The following is a 20090-nucleotide window of genomic DNA, read 5'->3' as shown; positions in this document are numbered from 1 at the left end:
CTATTCCAAGACCATGTCGCTTTCCTTGCGTTCGCAACATATTTACTACAATCGTACCTGAAATTCGAAAACACTGGACGGGTAAGGACCGGGATGGCTTTTCGTCTGACGAGGAAGTTGGAGATGATTTTCTTTGAGAAAAGTTCGGTGTACTAGTTTATTGGAATGGGAACGATATCGTACCCAATGGAAGATGGCAAGAGTATATTTCACACGAACTAAGAATAAGTTGTTCCTGCAAAAGTGTTTTACACGGGTTACATATTATATTTAGTGGTAAACCTGTCGAGTCTCTGAAATCAGTCCATGGCGGCTTAGCACTGTTCGTAACTAAAGTGAGTTCAAAAATAAATTCTGCGAAGCAAGCAAGAAACGTGATACTAATTGTAAAATTAACGGGGATAAAACGCGTGGACAATTATATTAACACATGGCTAGATCATTTACTGATTACGTGGATGATTTCAAATTTTCAGCATAAATGAATCTACAATCACCATGCAATACTGTGCGCTGATGCCTATACAATCCAATAATCTTTGTGAAGTATCTATTCATAGAATGTATTAATATCGCATGGACTGTCCGAAGTTATATATGACGACCAATTGTAATCATCGAATTGTCCGGTAGCGTGTGTTCTTTCTAATCCGAGGATGGACGTTGTGCCACTCTCAATCAACCTCGTTAATAATATGCAAACCCATAAGTCTAATTGTTTCAGTCTAGTGATCATGCCTGTTATACGTATTTCTATCGTCCATAAAAGTGAAAGCACACGATGTTCGACACCAGAAGAACTTACTTGGCGATTATTTATGAACTCCAATTTCGATCATCTTGTTCTAATAAAAAAAGTGCTCTAGATCCAATAGCAGAAAGTTAGCAAGTACTGCGGTTGACTTCCACATCACTGAAGGTTCGTGGGATCATTTTCCAATAAATTAAATTTGCCAATGATACTGCCTCTTCAATCACGATTTCTTCGTTCGTCAACGATTTGCTTCGAGGCTGTAGTAAATTGTATTATCAATTTATATTACAATTTGCATTTCACATGATAAAAATTGTTACAGGATTTTTGATTAGAAGATGAAGTTCCCGGAGCCGAAGACGTTCCGTGGTGCCATGTCCCCGGCAATTCTATTCAGCTGGGCCTGCGGATGTGGAATCTTTGAGTTTCCAAGTGGACATCCGCGACCTGTCCTATCTCTTTTCTGGTCAAGCCTTCATTTCGTGGTTTATTTAAGTAGTTGCTTGGGCATCATTCGAATACCGATTTTACCGATAGTGCGCGAAACACCGCTGATTAAGTATTACTATTATATCAACAGCTGCTTTGGTACGATGTGCGTCATCACTTCAATAGTTGGCGCTCGGAAAATACAGGTGAGTCGTCATGAGAATCATTTCACTATAAGCAGCATCGTAAGCTTTGTACCTTCTCTCACTTTTCAGAAATTGAAAAATTTCCACCATAGGCTTAAAAAAGTCAACAAGAACTTGCAGAAGAATTTCGGGATCCCTGAGGATTATGGAGCAGCCTTCAAGTGCAACTTAGTTCACCTTATCGTGGCTTTTATAAATATAATCATTATCACCTTCGCAAGTGGCATTTTTATAATTAACGCACAGAATTCCTCCCTCATCATTTTCTGGATTAGCCGAATCTATCAAATCATCTATATGTCAACCCTTATCTGCACTTACTGCGGTTTGATCAGGTGCGACAGCAAAGATCTTTATTGGTTTTGTGGGGGTTTCCGAAAGAACCGCTCAAAGTGTGCAAACCTAAAGGAATTTGTTCACGTTTTGGGCAACGGCAACTCGAAGCACTCTAATTAAATATTAAAGATAAATGGTAGAATACAAACCATATATCGCATACAAACCATATCCAGATGGATACGTAAATCGCACAAAATCAACAAATCCCTTCGTAGGTGTCTAATGGGAAAAGTGCTCCAGGGCTGGCATTCATTCGACGATTAATTCTCTCAATCTGTCGAATGTTTTTCCTACCTTCGTGCAGTTTTCCTTTCGGCCACACGGAATCGTTTCCGCTCAGAATCAGTATGAACTGCCTTACTCACAGGTACATCAGTAACCGGTTCCAACAACTGAACGCGTATATTCTTGAGTTGGCATTCAGTGATAGTGAGACAATACCGTTTCTCCAAAGTTTGAGCCGCTCCAAATTTTCACCACACTCCCTGATCATGTTCGAGATTCACGGAGATCTGCGTTTGGCCAAAGCTGCGGATATACATTGGAAGGTGTACGTTTTGCGGGAAGTAAGGCACGTATGGAATACTCAACGTAATAGTATTGATTTTCCAATACGCGACCAAAGTTCTAGATCCAATTCACTCGAATTCGAAATTGATCAAACTATTGAATGCAGGTATGTAGCCAAAATTTACTAAGCAGCATAAAATGAAATTCGATCATTTTCCACAGGAGTATACATCATGAGCTATGCATGGCTGCCGAGGAGATAAATAGGGTCTTTGGAATACAGATCGTTTTCGTTATGGGAATGTCGATTTACAACATAACTTCACTGATTTTCGGCCTCTACCTGCTATTAACAACCCCAACTATGATGTTTCAAAACTTTCATCACGCATACTTCTTTTATAACCTTAGTTGGTTCAGTTTTTTTTTAACAGTAATTTTTTACATCGTTCATTGCAGTTCTATGGTCTCCGACGAGGTACTTTAACATTAGTCTTTTTACGTAATTGGCTTGAACACTCGTTGACTGCAATTAGTGTACGAGTAATATTGAAATGAAACTTTCCCCCAGGCGCAGAAGATTGGTAAGCTAATGTACGAAGTGGGCAAACGAAATAAGGAAACACAAGACGAGGTGAGACCAACCAGACACGGTCATTTTCAGCCAAGTTTAAATTGAGGACCGTTTGTTATAGAATGCGAATCCATGCACTTATCATTCATATTTCGTATGTTAGATCAACGCCTTTTCGATCCAGCTCTTGAAAAATCCATTGAAACTGACGGCGAATGGGTTCTTCGTTCTCGATTACAAGATGATTTGCGCGGTAAGAGATGAATATATATAATGACATTTAAAGTCGCATGTCTGTGGCATTTACACGTGGCTTACCGTACTTTCAGGTGGGTGGATTGGTCTCAACCTACTTGGTAATTCTAATTCAAATGCACGCTGTTAGCAATTAGGAAACTGATAAGACAGCCCGTACAACTTTGACAGCAAATACTGCAATTTCAAAGAATTTTAGGAACAAAGGCAAAACCTATCAAAGTTCACTTTCTTTTTCATGTGCCACCTGACGATGGTCAACATAAGACTTACATAATTATTTTTTATACACTATTCCGCCTAGATCAATGAAGAATGTTAAGAAGAGACTTTAATAAATGTCTTCAGAGTAATCAATGCTTACCTTACTCAACACTTCACTTCTATGTATAAATACAATAACTCATACTAAGTACCACTATAAATAATAACTATATCCAAGTCGCTTTTGATACACAAACTGCGCCGGAATTGTTCATTTTGTGGAGTGCTTCATTTGGTATAAATGGACAAACTGATAAGACCTGAGATGGGCGTTACTCTAATCAAATTCTCGTTCTGAATTCCTGGAGCATAAAGATACCGAGCCTGATTTTGGTTAGATTTTCTTACTCGTTTTTACATGGTGATCATAACGCAAGCGCCGAACTCGTCTCTCGAGTTCCAACCATGTTTGCACGTTGCAAGGTGTAAGTATATATATATACTGCAGGGTATTGGTTTTTTAGAAAACTACGACGCACGTCGTGTTTTCCTTTGTGACGTAACATAGCGAACTGAAATCGATCGTTGTGGATACCGGTGGCGATGATTATCACACTTTAAGTAATCGATTGTTTAATATTTATTTTCGCGAGTAATATTCTGCACGGTCAAGGTTGTTGAAAAAAAAAATTTCAGAATAAATGTGAATGAAAGTTGTTCAAAAAATTTCGTACAAGTATGGATAAAACATCTTTACACATAAAATTCAAATATCCTGTGGTTTACCGACGTGGAAAATTTGAAAAATATCTACGTATACTATGTAATGTTTCTATGTTTGATATGGGACTAGGTAGGAGAGTAAATTAAAGATTAAAATAGAGGATATAATAATATGTAGGTTAAATTTTGAAGCCTTGATGCTCGTTACAAAAAGGTACGACCTTACTCGATCACAAGGGGCCGATGCTTAAAGATTGAGGATGGATGCCCACTCGCCCAATAAATTTACAGTAATAAAATTGCATAAAATCGGGCTCAACCAATTAACAAAGAAAAAGGAAGAATTTCTAAACTGTAACAGGATATCTACCTAGAGTTTCGGCGGTTTGACGCTTCTCGTGTTTTGAATTACCTTGGTTTTCCGAAATAATGACACTAAACTCCATTCACTGATGTGATTTCGGACGAGGTGTAAGCAACTGTCATGAATACTATATATTATCATTAATACAACATAAGTATCACAATAGAGATCGGTGATCACAACTGCGAAGTGAAGGTAAAAATTTAACGTTGTTTTATACAATAAATAAAATTACGCCAAGATTTTTACTTTTTTCTCATCATCGTTTCGAGTTGAAAACGGTGAGAAAATTCTCACCGACCAATTACAGCTGCTGACGATGAAGGTGACGTCGAACGGTAATTGGCGGTTCTCACCCTGAAAGCTGATACCGTGTCCGACATCCAATTTCTTTCGTACGAACGATTTTCACGCCATTACCACGACCCACTCGGGCCCCTCAATTAAGCACCCTGAACACAATGGACAGAGGCGCAAGTCCATGAAATTATCAATTAAGGGATGATACCCTCGCCCCTAAGGGTTACCCCGCGCATTTCACTTGAATCGAGTATAGTTGCGTGGATGTCCCGGATAAATTTTAACACCTGATCAGTTAAAATCTAGGCTGGCAGAAAATCTATAAAACTTTTTCACCAGATTAGAAATTCGCTGACTAAAGTAAGCTGCATTAGCAATAAATTTATGAGAAAAGCATTTGAAAAACAAATTCTTTCGTGGTAATAAAACGGCCCGCAATTTTCGCAATTTTTTGGAATGCTGGATGAAACCTAATCAATCAACAGTGTAAACGGCAGCGATAAAAGTAACACCGATCCTGATGCGAATATCTGCAGGTCGTCTATCGTAAGGCTTGGTCGGTATTAATTGGGAATTAGAAATACGCGGGGGTAACGCACCGTCGGGTGGATGGACCAGCAGCCACCTGCTCCCTCGGGCTCTGCAGATTGATTTATCGCACCCCGGAGACCACCCGCAGCCACCCGAAGGGGCGCGGCGCTTAGGTATCGAAACATCAGCACCTATAACCCGAAATTGCTAGAATCAACTTAGTTGATCACTTTTTCTTTGGTACAGCCGTATCGTTGGCACAACGACGTCTGTGGCAACTACCATAACCATTCGATTGCATGAAAAGATGATCAGAAATATTGTACTGCATGTTGATAAAAACGGTGTCGAAATACTAGACAGTAACACATGTTCCACGTTTGCCGCGTTTTCCAAACCCATGTATGTTGCCTTTTCCAAAGTGAAACATGCTTTACGAAGACATCACAAAACGGGTGTATACAATTACTTTGGAAGGTTCTTTCGACAAAATCTTGGAAACTATTTCTAATTATCACATTGTCACAATTGCCCGAAACGTTTCCCTCAAGATTCAGATTTTCTAGAGCAAGGAGGATCCTCATATCTCCTAGGCTATAGCGCACATATTGTATTATACTCGTACCACATAGACTCGAAGGGGGTGGAAATCACCCTTCGACGAGCAGGAGAAATCTGTCGGTAGAACATCAGGCACGGATTACGCGTAGATTGTAGAGAAGCAAACACAAATGTTTGGAGTACGTTCGAAATAATCCGCAAACGTCGTTTATCATTTTGTAACTGTCCCCGTGAAGCTACCCGCCCCTTGGTTTCCCCAACTCCGCTATGCCCCCATGTTTGACTGCCAACGATAAGTCCCCGACTCGGTGGGGCTTGTTTTACGGCATTGCAGCGCGGCCATTCGGAAGGGTGAATTCTTAATGTTTTCTTCTACTTGCTCGAGTCCATTACTGCATTTCCAAAAAACGACAATTTAACGGTTCGCCGGTTGGCCATACCGTGTTCCCAGGCTAAATTGAGGTTTGGTAAATCCATTTGAGAAACGGACCCAAGTACGTGTCGTGGATTGACAAATCGTGTTATATTGCCTCGGCTTTCGATATTAAAATTACATATAATCATAGCTTGGAAAACCTTGCTTGCTGAAACTTCGCGTACTCCATAAACGTTTTTCATGAATGGCAATTTACTCTGTATGACATTCTGCAAATTAAATTTGAAAAATCGATATTCATACCTAGAGAAGCACGTAGTAAAACCATACGCAAAATCAAAGGTATCAAAGTTTTCAAACTTGTCAAGGCTTATCGTTAATCTGTTGTAGCCTTGAAAGTTGATTTCAAGAAGTTAACATAACAAAATTTTTTCAAATAATTTTTTTTTATGTCCACCTGATTTGCGTTACTTAATTCTATCGGAGAAAGGATAGAGTTTTTCATTGGATATTTTATACCACGTTTTCAACGAACGGGTTTAAGAAGATAAAATAAGCAATAAGGAATAACTTATAAAAAAAACATCGATTCATAAAAATTTTGATTGTAATAACAATGATTTATGTACATTTGTTGCTAAACGCATATTGAATGTGGAACATTAATTTTTATTCCCATACTTCAACTTATTTTTAAACTTCTTCGGATTGATTCCATAAGCCTTCAATCTCTCTGCACTCAAATCTGTTACCACATCCTTCTTATTTTTTATTACTTTGTTATGTGTCATTTTATTTTTACCTTTCTTATCGTCCTTCGAAGTTTTACCCTTTTGTTTCTGTTTACGTTTAGGATTCACGTTTTGTTTTACGGAATCATTCGCAGAATTGATCTTTTCAGAAATCTGACTACTCGGTTCTTTGTGAACATTGATTTTATCTTTTTTGTTTTCGACTAGCTTACCTTTTTTAGCTTTCTTCTTTTCCGACCCATTGCATTCAATTTCCGTCTGTCTTACCTGTGTCTGCGATTCGTCTGCATTTTCGGTTATGAAACTTTGTCCGTTTTCTGTGATTTTCCTTTTTTTCTTCTTCTTCGTGACATCTTCCTTCAATTTACTTGTAACTTTGAATTCGTCAACATCATGTTTTGGAGGATGAGACTCAGACCTTTCAATGGATATTTTGTTTCCATTAGCAGGATCACTTTCAGTTGTAGCAACATTCTTGCGCTTATTTCTTTTCCGTTTCTTCTTATGTGCCTCTTGATTTTGCTGATTACCGGTACCAGGGTTTGGCTCCGTACCTTCAACTGTTTCTTTCGGCCTGTAATGTTATACTTATTATTTACACAAACTGTATACACGAATATCAGTGAATGGACCAAGTATACGAGATTATTAAAAAGGAGCATTTATAATGGACTAAGATTCTGTTATCCTATGAATAAAAATTCAAAAAGAATGCATACCCATATATGCTTTTGAATATTTTCTTCTTTAACGCTTCATTACGAGCTTTTTGTTGGTAAGATGTAACGTCATTCAACTCGAGATATTCAGGTCTGTGTTGAAGCGCTCTTTTCAGCGAACACCATTTGTTCAATTCTTTATCATCAGCCATAATGATCTGCAAAAAATTCCAGCATTATTACGTGATACTTGGTTTTCCTAGTTTTCAGGATTGATTCGGTTAAAGCAAATAGCTCAAGCAATACTAAAATTTAATTGTTCAAAACAACTCACTTCGTCTATTGTTAGCCCATAATCATTCGCGACAACGTTTCTGTATTTAAATCTGCAAGGCTGGTCACCGATCATATCTTCATAATCCAAAGCGTAATATTGATCTAAATACGCTTGATATGATGGATTCGCAGTTGGATCAAAAATAGGCTTCTCCTTAGAAACTGCCACCGCCAATTTATTACGTCTTCGTCTCTTCTTTTTTCGAGAAGAATCGATCAATTCTTCCTGTAGTGTCTTCGTTGGATCATAATCGGCATCCATCTGAAATGGCATGTTATATTCACATCTATCTAATCTAAAACCACTAAATAAGAGGCAATGGATTACATTGAAATCTGGGTCGTCGCAGTGCGGTCCGTCACTATACTCGGTTTCCGGTATTACTTCCTCCTGTTTCGGATCATACTTATCCCACGTTGTTTCGATATCTAGTTCTTGATCAATGTCTGGAAATTCCGGTTTCAGATCGCCTTCAGGTCCAGCATAAAATTCGTCATTAAACATAGCCTGCATCTTACGATCATGCTCGGCTGGGTCGAAATCCCCATCCAAATCAACTTCATTGAAGTTTATATCGTCGTTACCTAGGAACAGTAAAATTATTGTTTGTTTTTCAACCATGAAAGTAAGATTTTTATGAAAATAATTTGAATACCAGTGTATTGCAAACTTGCACTTTCAAAAGTTAGGTAGGACTCTCCCAAGTTTATCGACAAAGTATAAAATTAGGTACAAATTATGTTGATGTATAATTTTTTAGTGGTATTATTATTTCGAAATGAGTTTTTGAGGTTCAAATTTTATAACAACTCTAAACAATCATCACCTACCAGTAATTTCTTTTAATTTCTCGATCTTTTCTTCAATCTCCTTTCGTTTGAGAGCCTTCAATTGTTTTAATTCTTCGCGCTTTCGAATAGCTTCTTCCTCTTTTCTCCTTTTTAATTCGACCCTCTTTTCAGCACGCCGTGTATCTTTACGTCTCATTGAATTCTCAAGGGTTCGAGGATATCTAAAAGTAGAATGTAATTGAATGTCATTATCAATGTTACCAACTTTTTGATGACATCTAAAATTCGAAATGTGAGCAATTTTCACCTCTTTATGAATTCTTGATCAGGCTCTTCGAATCGAAAATTATATTTGTGCTCAAATTCTTCTTGCGTTTCAATGTTCTTCTCATCTTCACTCAAATTCTCATCACTATCATGAACCATCAAATCGTACTCCGAGTTGAAATCATTAGAATCTTGATCCAAAAATTTCTTATTCAGAATATAGTCTCTAAGAAATTTCTCATTTTGATCTAGTTTTGGGTCAGTCCAAAAATCTCGCAAAGGTTTTAATTCTTTCTTATCCTCCCCATCGATTTCCTTATGCTGACCCTTCAGCCATTCCTTGTAAGCTTCTTCCTCCTAAATAAGACAAAAAAATTAACACAATGACACTACCTGTTGAATGTTGATTGATAATTCCATATTCTAAAAGAGAAAAAAACCTTTTTTTCATCTTCGTTAGATTTTGCTTTTGGCTTTAGTAGATCAGCTTTCTCATCATCTTCATCCTCCTCCAAGATCTTTTTAAAGCTTTCCTTCAGCTTGCGCTGCTCTTCCACATAGGTGGGAGCTGAAGGTTGATTATTCTCTTGCTGGAGAGCTTCTTCATCTTCGCTGTCGCTAAATTTACCATCTCGTTCGAGCATAACTTTGCGTTCATAGTCTCTCAAGAACAGGGGCTTGTCTTTAGCTTTCTCTTTAATCATCGCTTTGGAGTTCTCCTCGTCCTGTTCGACGTCATCGAAGAAAGTAACTTTTTCATCGTAAATTCGAGGGTCTTTATTTTTTAAGCACGCCAAGGTTTTGTAAAAGTTTTTTTCGAACGTCTCAGTCAATTCCTTGAAGAAATATTATTATCAATGAAAATACAACTAAAAGAAAAAACTGAGCACTACATACTGAGAACGAATACATTGAATAATAAATTGGCAATTATTACCTTTCCATCTTCATCCTCCTCCTCCGAGGTACTGGAATCCTCGTCCGACGTATGAAGATCTTTAATGTGTTCACCATACTTTGTTTTCACTACAAAATTAAACACAAAATTATTTATGTAGAAATTGTATTTTGAGGTTAAGAGCGTTTGAGGTTAACCGCGTTTTAAATTAGCAGGTAATAGTTACATTTGTTCAGTTCCTCTTTCTGTCTCCAATTGTTGTAACTTTGCGCGTAACTCGAATTTATTTTTAATTCCGAATCCGAATCAGAATGGTTGTTTTTAAATAACTCATTCATTAAAGCGAACTCAGCCTCTCTTCACGTGTTGACGGTACGGCAGATTTTCATTCTGTTCCAAGCGGCAAGCACTGGCAAGCACGGCTTAGAATATACATCACTGATATATAACTATACATATCAGTGATATACTCATATATAACTATTCAAAGGAGTCTGGTGTAAATACACACTCTGCAGCAGAAATCAAAGAAAATAGGCACTGATTGGCAGAAAAATCGTAAACATCTATTTACTATTCCACAGCGAGTCTCCGCTAATAGAAATTCATTTTCTATTTCTAGGATTAATTTTGAAACAATTTACGCATACATATAATTATAAATACATTGAATAATTTTTAGGTAAACGATTGATTACAAATAAATGTTACGATATTTTTGTCCCATATATTGTATAATAATGTACATACGTGATTCATAGTAACTAATATTTAACAATAATTGGTAATTATTTCAATATAACAAGCGGAGGTGAACTTTTGAAATCCAATAGTAACGAATTTAATACAATACAAGACTCCTTCGTCCCTTTTTTAATAGGTAACTATGTATATAATTGTTATTCGGTTTTATTTATCATTGTTATTTCTACATTTCAAGAAGTGATGCTTCGAATTTTTTTCACTGCCCTGATGGTCTGTGCAGCAGTTCTTTCTATTTTGTTTTCTCCTCGTTATTTCTTGTATTTAATACATCGCGTGATAAATATTATACAATCGTGGTCGGCAATATTTTGAAAGAAGGAATAACAATTCCTCATTCTCACTTTCAATATTGTAACTACTTATAAACTATCGCATAATATGTATATATGTATATGGTACAATACTCCATGTATGCACTCCTGCCAAAAAAATTTCCATTTTATAAATAATATGAACTAATTAAAATAAAAATTTTCAATGATCTGAATGTACAAATTTGGAATATATGTGTGCGTGTGTGGATACGAATCTTGAAACTGTTAAAATTTATTCGAACTGCAGGTTGGGCATAAGTTGGAAACAAATAATCATTCACGACTAAGTATATGGGATCAGAATTGAACATTTTGGCGCAATTTTTTTACAATATTTTCGATAGAGTCCATGTGTCTCCCAAAACAGAATAGAGACCTAGTTTATAGCGTGATATTTTGGTTCACCCGATTAAACACCTTAAAACGTGATCAGTGGTATTGCCGTAGATACAAAATATCTCGCTGTAAAATGTGGGATAACGAAATTGAATATACTAAATATAAGACACAACAACGTAATCACATATAACATTATCAATCATTGTTTCATAGTACACGATGTAATAGTAATTACAATAATCTATTACTTAAATGCTTGAACTTTGCGATTAAAACAAGGCTATTTTTTTCATTACATACTTGTATATGGCATATCAATCCACCTCGAATTATAGTTATTTGATGAATATTTAGGCATATCCGTGATGACGTTCAATGATACGATGAACAACCACCAGTGAGATTAAAATGGTTGTATCTAGCGTGCTGTACAGTCTATTATATTCTATAACACTTCGATCACAGTCACTCCTAGATATCGTTATAACCATTCGCCGATCCATAAACGTCCTCGGAGTCAACGCACACGATTATCAATCTTCATCGTTTCACAATTACATTCTTACATAAATATTCACACTATTTAATGTCTTTCCAAGACTTCCGTTGTACAAAATCCTTTAAACTCTGCTACTTTATACGGGTTTTCAAGTGCTGTAAAAATTCATAGTAGCTCAACGCGGACTCAATACGATCCTCGATCAATCGTTCTGTGAAAATCTGCTTGAAATGACTGTCCTCTCTGAAAATACGGGATATACAAATAGATTTATTGAATCATGAATAGTATTGGACCGGATATAAGTTGATACTGAATTATATGACGTTATTTCATATTTTCTTCTAAACCGAATACAAGTTGAATTTTATGAGAAAATTGCTTATCAATATCGAATTTTTATTATGTTTATACTTTAGGCTGTTTTCAAGATACATGATGTTATTCATCAAATTTTAGGTCATTTGGTCAATAAAGAAGTTTTTTGTTTAGTTGGTAAAGCATATTTGTTAAAAAATCCCGAGCAAAAACCTTCACTTATATTCAGACCAATATACTTCAAGTATGCCTACTATCAATATTAATATAAAAATATTAAAGTATTAAATTAGCATTTCAAGTCATAGCTTACCTAACTATTTGCAGGGAAGCGTAGTACGGTTTTTCTTCTTGAAGACTAAATATGAAATTACGAACTCTATCGCTTTCAGGGGTGTCCAACTCAGGCAGTTGGTACTGTAAAGTATACATTGGAGTAAAGTACACATAGACAACTGTACAAATATCAATTCTGCTGTATGATTAAAAGAATAAGCTCTCCTAACGGCATTTCATTCTCAGGATACAAGAACTGTCTGAGCTAGTCATGCAAGTGACAAAATGCAAATTTTTCTTTTCAGTGTCCAAAGCTTGACTGATCGGTTTTCATTATTGTAGTCATACACGAATACTTTGATGGCATTAGAGTTTGTAGGAACAACAGGACGTACCATTTCTTCAGGTATGCAAGAAAAAGCTTGAACTCCCAGAACGTTACTGTAGAATGATGGGTGTAAATTTTTTCCTACGTAGATGAGAATTTTATCACCAGCATCAAGTACAAACGCGCCTCGTGAGTCGAGTTTTTCAGCAGACAAATGTAACCGTGGTGGTTGCGGGCATATCTTCCCGTCAACGTCTTTCGCATTTTCGTCATTGAGAGCGTGAATTGGATACATGTCGGGATACACGTGTTGAATGAGGTGAGACAACGGAAGTGCCTTCATTTGACACATTGCAAACACTCTGTCATCCAATCGTGTACTGGTCCCTGATCGAAATGCGATCTATAACAACATATTTATCGATTCAAGTAACAAACACAGCTTATTGAAACAAATAATTGATTGAGAAAAATTTTATTGAAGTATACTGAAACTGATGATTACTTACGTATTTCAATAATGCAATAATATAAAGCGGCAGTAACTTCAAATTTCCTGGAGCTAAAAGACTCCCTGACGCTACAGATTGACATACTTTGTAGGCAGATAAAGCGTCAATTGCAACGTTTATCAATGCATCCCTTGCATCGGATAACGAAGACTGTTGTGATCTGTCAACGGCTACAGGAAAATTGATTAAATGAATTGAATTTATCAACAGTATTTTCGGTATAATCTTAAGAAAATGAAATAGGAAATAGAATTTCGCAGGTTCTTGAAAATCGAAATGTCAGAATATGCCGAGACATCAACAGGTTTGTTTTGAACTTTTGGTTTAAAAATTATTAAACTTTCAGGAGTATTTGAAGCTAAGAATTTTTCACTTCAATGCCATAAGCTGTTATGGAATCAATACATCTACCAATCGGCTGATTAATAAATTTGATTAACGACACATACCCATTTTAGCCAATAGTCCGATGATACATTGTTGATCAGCCGAATGTAAAATATCACTCAAATTAGCTGCAACTGGTAGACATAAGGTGTGTACTCTAATCCGCCTTTCGCCTGAAATAATTGTGTCAAATTACACCTAGCATAGCATGCAGATGGCTAGAGTTGTACAACTTGCAATATTTTTAAAAATTTGCAGTATCCAATTTCAATGCAGCCACATACCCTTGCTAGAAGTATATAAAAGTGCAGCCTGAAAGCAAACACTTTGAACGTCTGACAGATTCTCCTCAATGGCAATTTGCATTCCAAAACCTGCATCTGGGTTAACATTTGGCAAACTAAGTAAGTCGGTCGACCGTACGAAGAAGTTTCCGTGAAAAGTGTCTATGCTAAGACCCCGTGTACAACGTATTCTCATCACTGCTTCGAAGCCGATTTTACGCGTCAAATAACGACGCAGCATTCTCTCCAGTATATCCGTATGCTGAGGTTTATTCACTCGGAATAAAGGTATGTGGTACATACAACCACCCGAAAACTTACACATACCAGCTGAAAATAAAATTTTTTCTTCATGAATTGTGAACAATTGACAATTAATTCCTTCCTGTACAACCATTGCAACAAACTCTTACATGATACAATTTGGTAGATAACCATGTATTAATTTTTATACTAAAAGTTGTGCAGATAGCTTACATAATGTGGCCAAATCGCTGTACTGGCTATTGAGTAGAAACAAGTCGACAGCAATTTGTTGCCCACTGCAGTCTAATGCAATTCTTTTATAGAAATCAGTTGCTGGATTCAAATGTGGTACATCTTTGCCTGATCGGTTGTTTGGATCTTCTCTAGATTGCAAAGAACCAGGTCCCAAATTAGGTAAACAAGTCTGAAACACCGTCACTCTTCCACCAGTTGGAGACTGTACATAAAAAATAAATCACATTGTGTAACGTGGTGACTGAAGGGGAAGATTCATCATTGTTAGGCACAGATGAATTGGAATACATTGGGATCATTATTAGAATTGGAATACCATTAGTTTGAAAGCTGTTTGTAAGCCTGCCCCTAGAGCACAGTTCGTATCATGCGTTCCTTGAAATTTAACTGGTAATTGTGCCAACAGATCTCTGATCAATTCCTCTCTTTCTTTCAAATTTACAATCAGGTTATCAGGGCAGGGTAAAAATACATCTGCAATGATACAAATTATGCTTTACTTATTTGCTTTCACCCATTGCATATTAATATTCGAAATACAAGAATTCAAAAGACCAAGTGAAAAAAATGTATAAAAAATAAATTACCATCCACATCCAACATAACCATCTCATGTGGCTGTGATACATTATCAGGCATACTGAAGAAATGTAAAGCAGAATCAATTGCAAGGAATCCAACTTGCGTTCTACTATCTCCAGGTAATCTAGTCAATTCATCATCTATCGTATTACAAACGACATTCAGGTATCCGCTTTCTACCGCAAGTCTTGATACGTCCAGGAGGAACAAATAAACGGCTGGTTGTGGAGGACGAAGCTAGAATGAAGAATAGTTTTTTAAATTTCCGGATGATACTAATATTTACGATTTTTTTTTCCTTTTCGTTCTTTTAAAAAACTGTTCACAACGTAAATTATCTCTGTTAGAATATAAAATACTCATGATTATTTATTTAAAAAACTTGAAGTCGGTGAAAGAAATGATTACTTACCATGTATTCACTAGGTGCTATAAATTCGATAGTACTAGTTTTTACTTCTGGTCTCCGTGATGGATCGCCGTAAGATTTAGTAACTGGATCAAACTGAAATTCTTCAGGAACTGAAATAAGAATGATTCAATTACCAATAAAGATTAAATGAGATTACGAGCATATAATTACTAATATGCTTGGAATTTGATATGATATGAATGGAATTGTTCTGATACTGACGTTCATTCACCCTGTAGCATAAGTTGCATTTCCATCTCTTTGAATCCACAAAATAAACAAATGGATTTATATAGGTTCTACAAGCACGGCAACGTACAATTGTACTGCACTGTATTACTGGCAAATGCTGAAATAATAAAAACAAATATTAGAAAACGAATTCGTAAATTACTATTATGCACACTTTCAACTCATAATACACGATTCTTATCCAATAATTCAAATCATAACTTACGTTCAAATCTTTAAACGGATGAATTAGAACTCCCAATGGTAATCTGGACTTTTTCAGTAGAGAACTACTTTCAGGAATTTTAGTTAACGTACATCTGAAAATACTGCAAAAGGAAATATGATGATAAATATTTGGTGAGATCATTTTATCCAGGAAATAATTTGGCAAATGTACTATGATTGTTATTAAATTATAACTTACTCCGGACTACAATTTACACTGTCAAGAAATTCCTGCTGCAATTTGACTTTCGGTGGTTTGACACTTTCAGCTGGTAAAATATTTCGCGTTTGTAGGAGGTCAACACATTCCATCCCCTTGAAAAATATTAAATACATTCAAATCTTCTATCAAATTTCAATCCTAAAGCATTTACATTTAGTTAATGCAGTCAACTTAAATATTGCAAATACATTACTTTAAAATAAAAGGAATCCTCATTTATTGAAATGATGACAAACTATACATTGTGATAGAAACCTAGCAATTGACAGATGCATACTGTATGCGACTAAATGATGTGGCACTGCCATGAAACTCATAACTAAATAAATAAGTAAGTGTTTACAAAGTGTAAACAGTTTTCCTGCATGTTTTTGTGGTATAGATTTCAATAAGTAACTTACCCATAGTTGATTGAAGCCAGAATGAGTAACATTGAGACCGCCCATCTGATTATTTAACTGATTCATTTGGTCAGGGTAAGAACCTGGATAACGTTTGGCCATATTATCCAGTGGAACATTAGACATTTGCCCAGTATTATGGGGCTGCATGGCATACTGATTTTGCTGCAAATGCAAATTAGTGTTAAGTTTTGTTAAACCCTTAGATAGCGAAAAGGCAACAATAAATTATCCTATTATTCTATTAAATATGGGAGTAGATCAAAATATCTTTGGGAGTAGATGGAAAGATTCTTTGCCAAAGGGGAAAAGATAAGAATGAATGAACTTGAGTTAACATTAAACAAAGCTTGGCAAATAGTGTAAGTATTTCTTATCTCATTAATAGAGTGACGTCAGAATTAGCTTCTCATGGTCCTTGAGAAATTTATCTAAGAGTAAACTACATCAAAATTAAGACTCGCAACCATGACTCAGCAAAATTTGATATTTGATCATCGCCGATAATGTATCCTGATAGGTGATGGACGTATCAAAAACCCATTGGATGATAATGTGCAATGCAGTAAGTATTTTATATTAATTTGATTTTCAGACATTTCATATTTACATTCGTAGTCTGGTGTCCTGGCAAAAGAGGCATCGCAGTTTGGATGGGACCACTTTGATATTGCCCTGGGCCAACTGGAGCAGGCGGTTGCAACACAGGGTTCTGTGGAGCCAGAGGGGGACCAACCATATTTCCTGTTTCCGGTTGTGTTTGTATTCCGTAAGGATTTTGAGGATACTTCCTTTGACTGGTTAAATTTTGGAGGCTGCCATACGAACTTTGACTCTGACTAAGTCCAGTAGGAGGTCCAGCCAAATTTGATTGACTGCTGCGCGTGGCTTGTGGATTGGAATATTGATTCGTATTGTATTGGGTCGAGGATGGCGTTGAGGACACATAGGGTGTCTGAGGACCGGAGAAGGTTTGCGGGTTTGTCAGAACCGTGTTTTGAGAGTATTGAGTGGCTGGAGGTCCAGGCGTGGCAAACTGTGTCTGTAAGTTTGTTGTACTCGAATTTTGAGTAGAATACTGAGTGCTTAGGGAACTTGGAATGGCAGTTTGTACAGTACCCAGCACATTCTGGGAGTTAGTTTGTACATTTTGTGTACTGCTAAACAGATTTTGCGTGCTACTGAAGATGGGTTGTGATGATAAACTAGCTGAGCTCAAATTCGTGGCAGAATTAGTGTTTGAAGGTGCAAAAATATTTTGTGTTGAACTTCTAGGTTGCTCAGGTGATTGAAAGAAAGGAGTTTGACTTGGCTGGTTACTGTCTGGTTGTGTAGATGAACTTGAAGACAGCTGATTCACACTTTCTACAGTTTTATTTGAGTTATATCTTGTATTTCCAACATCTGATGATGTTTGAGGGTCACTCATCATGGGTGGCCTGTTATTCTGAATTGGCGGATGGTGTGATAAATTTTGAGTTGTTCGACTAACCTGACCAACAGTTGATCCTGTATGACTTAGGCTTGGTCCTAACTGTGTGTAACTTTGGGGTTTAGATACAGTCTGCGATGCAGCTGTGATGTTTGCGTTGTCAGTTAATGAAAGATTGTTCAAATCAGGAGCATTGTCAGCAAATGCAGGTTTTACATATCCACCTGGCAATGAATAGCTTTGATTCGAAGTTGGAGGAACTGAGGGCTCTGCCACGGTTTGAGTAGGATTTGGGGATAGAATTTGACTTTTTGAGGAAATTTGCTGAGAACTAGATAGCTGATCTAGAGGTTGTGTGGTAGAATAAGGTGGCCTAAGCATAGGGACGTTGGATACTGAGGGTGCAATATTTGATGGACTGTTCTGAAGCGGCGGAGGCGTTCCAGAAGGACTATAGTTCTGCATTTGACCCATTCGTGGCGGTAAAGCAGCAGGGTTCCTACTCAAACTTTGCTGTCCATTAATGGGAGGCATAGACGACCTTGGCATCTGTGATCTATATTGATTAGGTGTGGGTGAAGGATCTCTTGAGGGTTCTCTTGATGGGTCACGAGATGACTGAGAAGATGGTGTACCTATGGTGAACAAGTAACAATAACTCATTATTATCCTTAATTTCATAAGATTTTATATCGAACAGTCGAAATTACACTTATAACGAATTGAAAAGAAATTAACCAAAGTGTTTGGTTCTGATACTTCTATCACAAGGATTGAATGGAAGGGTTTGTATACCATTCTGTACACGTGGCGGTGTGTTGGGTTCTCCGTTAACCATTGGAGGTCTATTTTTCAAAGATCCTGGAGTATTTGAGTATGGCTGGTACTGATAACCACTTGACTGAGACATTCTTCGGCGTTTAAATATTACTGAAACAAAAATTATAATTTTGTCAACATAAAGTAAAATAACTAGGTGACGGAAAGTTAATGTATCAATGGTTTTACTGATCGTTAAATTTGTTTGTTCGTTGCAGATCAAATAGACCAATCCAGTTTCAGGTGATACCCCACGATACATGTTAAAACAGACTGATCTCTAAGATGAGCTGGCTTATTTGAAAGAATAGAAAATAAATAAGAAGGAAACAGTATTTCTTTCGCTTGTGAGCCTAATGTTACAGACACAACAACATTGACCATGCTGAGAAACATGACAACTGTTAACAATCCCACTTCGAAGTTCAACTTGTATAGATGCATTTTTTACAATGTTGAACGAAGACTGTAATTACTTAATATCAAATATATATTTGTAGACTGAAGAACAAAGTGACATTGTTAGAACTGTGATGTTGAGAAATGAATGTGGTTCAACGTCAGCTCAATACAATGTATCTAAGAACCGTTGATGGATATAATTGGATATCAAACCTCACAGTTATAGATCATTAGCCAAATATCTAGACAAAGCTACCGCGTGCAATATGTAACATCTGAAAAAATAATTCGGGAGAAAAGAAAAAATACGCGTTCAATTAGAGACAAAGAGGATCACGAACAGAGAGCTAGTATCATTGACCTTTCTTTTTGGCTACGAAAAAATTTCTTTCATGTTTACTATGACGATTCCAGTGATTCATGACATTGAGATATGATTTAAAAAATCGAGCACCTTGACCCAATACACGATACCCAGAAACTTCGGGCCAGTTCTGTCACTCCGCAATCTTGACCCCAAATTTCGACCAGCCTAGAGTAAATATATTTAGGGAACGATTGGAATGTTGGATGTTTGGAAATATCACTGTACTATCGTGTGGGCGAAAAACGCGCCGTCATTAATGATAACCATGCGTTCTAAGGTTAAAAACGTCATCGAAAAATGACAAAATTGTTCCTCGGTACGCGGACGTCGCGTTTCCACAATTTTTTCTGACTATGTCAAACGACACATACCTCTGCGAAAATTCTTGTTTTTGAGATTATTCTTCGATGTTACGGTTTACACATCACAGACGCACGCATTTCACTTGAAAAGGGTGATTTTTCAATAATTATTTTATGAAAGCAACACATTAACGACACACAACATTACGTGGCAGCCTAGGCGAATGCAACGCTGTTTCTGCTGGTGACAATTAATCGAACTAAGAATACGTCATCTCGCACACTCTCGCATCTATCTCTTCCTGGCCGCTCCCACCATTCGACCGAGACGACCGACC

The 20090-nt window shown here is 36.8% G+C and overlaps 3 protein-coding genes across 3 annotated transcripts; 1 reads left to right on the top strand and 2 right to left on the bottom strand.

Annotated features, from left to right (window-relative positions):
* Window positions 1-886: 886 nt before the first annotated feature.
* Window positions 887-3253, top strand: LOC124415844 (putative gustatory receptor 28b). The gene is made up of 8 exons (XM_046896519.1): window positions 887-919; window positions 1077-1389; window positions 1459-1724; window positions 2096-2299; window positions 2461-2716; window positions 2810-2872; window positions 2976-3065; window positions 3142-3253. Exons 2-8 carry the CDS (start codon window positions 1093-1095, stop codon window positions 3202-3204), a joined length of 1239 nt encoding a protein of 412 aa, XP_046752475.1. The 5' UTR covers window positions 887-919; window positions 1077-1092; the 3' UTR covers window positions 3205-3253.
* Window positions 3254-6710: 3457 nt separating this feature from the next.
* On the bottom strand, window positions 6711-10233 carry LOC124415993 (protein KRI1 homolog). The gene is made up of 9 exons (XM_046896787.1): window positions 10057-10233; window positions 9870-9958; window positions 9373-9768; window positions 8973-9289; window positions 8705-8886; window positions 8202-8458; window positions 7872-8135; window positions 7598-7755; window positions 6711-7452 (listed from the first exon to the last, which is right to left on the bottom strand). The coding sequence occupies exons 1-9, from the start codon at window positions 10166-10168 to the stop codon at window positions 6789-6791; spliced, it is 2439 nt and encodes an 812-aa protein (XP_046752743.1). The 5' UTR covers window positions 10169-10233; the 3' UTR covers window positions 6711-6788.
* A 304-nt stretch (window positions 10234-10537) lies between these two features.
* On the bottom strand, window positions 10538-19988 carry LOC124412009 (protein transport protein Sec24A). The gene is made up of 17 exons (XM_046891659.1): window positions 19822-19988; window positions 18658-18792; window positions 17041-18497; window positions 16431-16595; window positions 16006-16121; window positions 15805-15907; window positions 15570-15696; window positions 15348-15457; window positions 14941-15172; window positions 14670-14827; window positions 14330-14555; window positions 13853-14182; window positions 13631-13741; window positions 13179-13351; window positions 12737-13072; window positions 12379-12482; window positions 10538-11990 (listed from the first exon to the last, which is right to left on the bottom strand). Exons 2-17 carry the CDS (start codon window positions 18770-18772, stop codon window positions 11879-11881), a joined length of 3975 nt encoding a protein of 1324 aa, XP_046747615.1. The 5' UTR covers window positions 18773-18792; window positions 19822-19988; the 3' UTR covers window positions 10538-11878.
* Window positions 19989-20090: the final 102 nt, after the last annotated feature.

This window comes from Diprion similis, chromosome 2 (genome assembly GCF_021155765.1).
Source record: "Diprion similis isolate iyDipSimi1 chromosome 2, iyDipSimi1.1, whole genome shotgun sequence".
NCBI classification, from domain to species: domain Eukaryota; kingdom Metazoa; phylum Arthropoda; class Insecta; order Hymenoptera; family Diprionidae; genus Diprion; species Diprion similis.
Note: the sequence above shows the minus strand (reverse complement) of the source record. Positions and strands in the feature narration are given on the sequence as shown.

Excerpts from the sequence above, each read along its gene's own strand:
- LOC124415844 (XM_046896519.1), top strand. The coding sequence starts at position 1,093 with ATGAAGTTCCCGGAGCCGAAGACGTTCCGTGGTGCCATGTCCCCGGCA. Across the intron at positions 2,717-2,809 it reads GTTCTATGGTCTCCGACGAG|GCGCAGAAGATTGGTAAGCT; the intron begins GTACTTTAACAT and ends ACTTTCCCCCAG. Across the intron at positions 3,066-3,141 it reads ATTACAAGATGATTTGCGCG|GTGGGTGGATTGGTCTCAAC; the intron begins GTAAGAGATGAA and ends CCGTACTTTCAG.
- LOC124415993 (XM_046896787.1), bottom strand. The coding sequence starts at position 10,168 with ATGAATGAGTTATTTAAAAACAACCATTCTGATTCGGATTCGGAATTA. Across the intron at positions 9,959-10,056 it reads GAAAGAGGAACTGAACAAAT|TGAAAACAAAGTATGGTGAA; the intron begins GTAACTATTACC and ends TTAATTTTGTAG. Across the intron at positions 8,887-8,972 it reads GATCAAGAATTCATAAAGAG|ATATCCTCGAACCCTTGAGA; the intron begins GTGAAAATTGCT and ends TTCTACTTTTAG.
- LOC124412009 (XM_046891659.1), bottom strand. The coding sequence starts at position 18,772 with ATGTCTCAGTCAAGTGGTTATCAGTACCAGCCATACTCAAATACTCCA. Across the intron at positions 14,183-14,329 it reads CAGCGATTTGGCCACATTAT|CTGGTATGTGTAAGTTTTCG; the intron begins GTAAGCTATCTG and ends TTTTATTTTCAG. Across the intron at positions 13,352-13,630 it reads CGGACTATTGGCTAAAATGG|CCGTTGACAGATCACAACAG; the intron begins GTATGTGTCGTT and ends ATTTTCCTGTAG.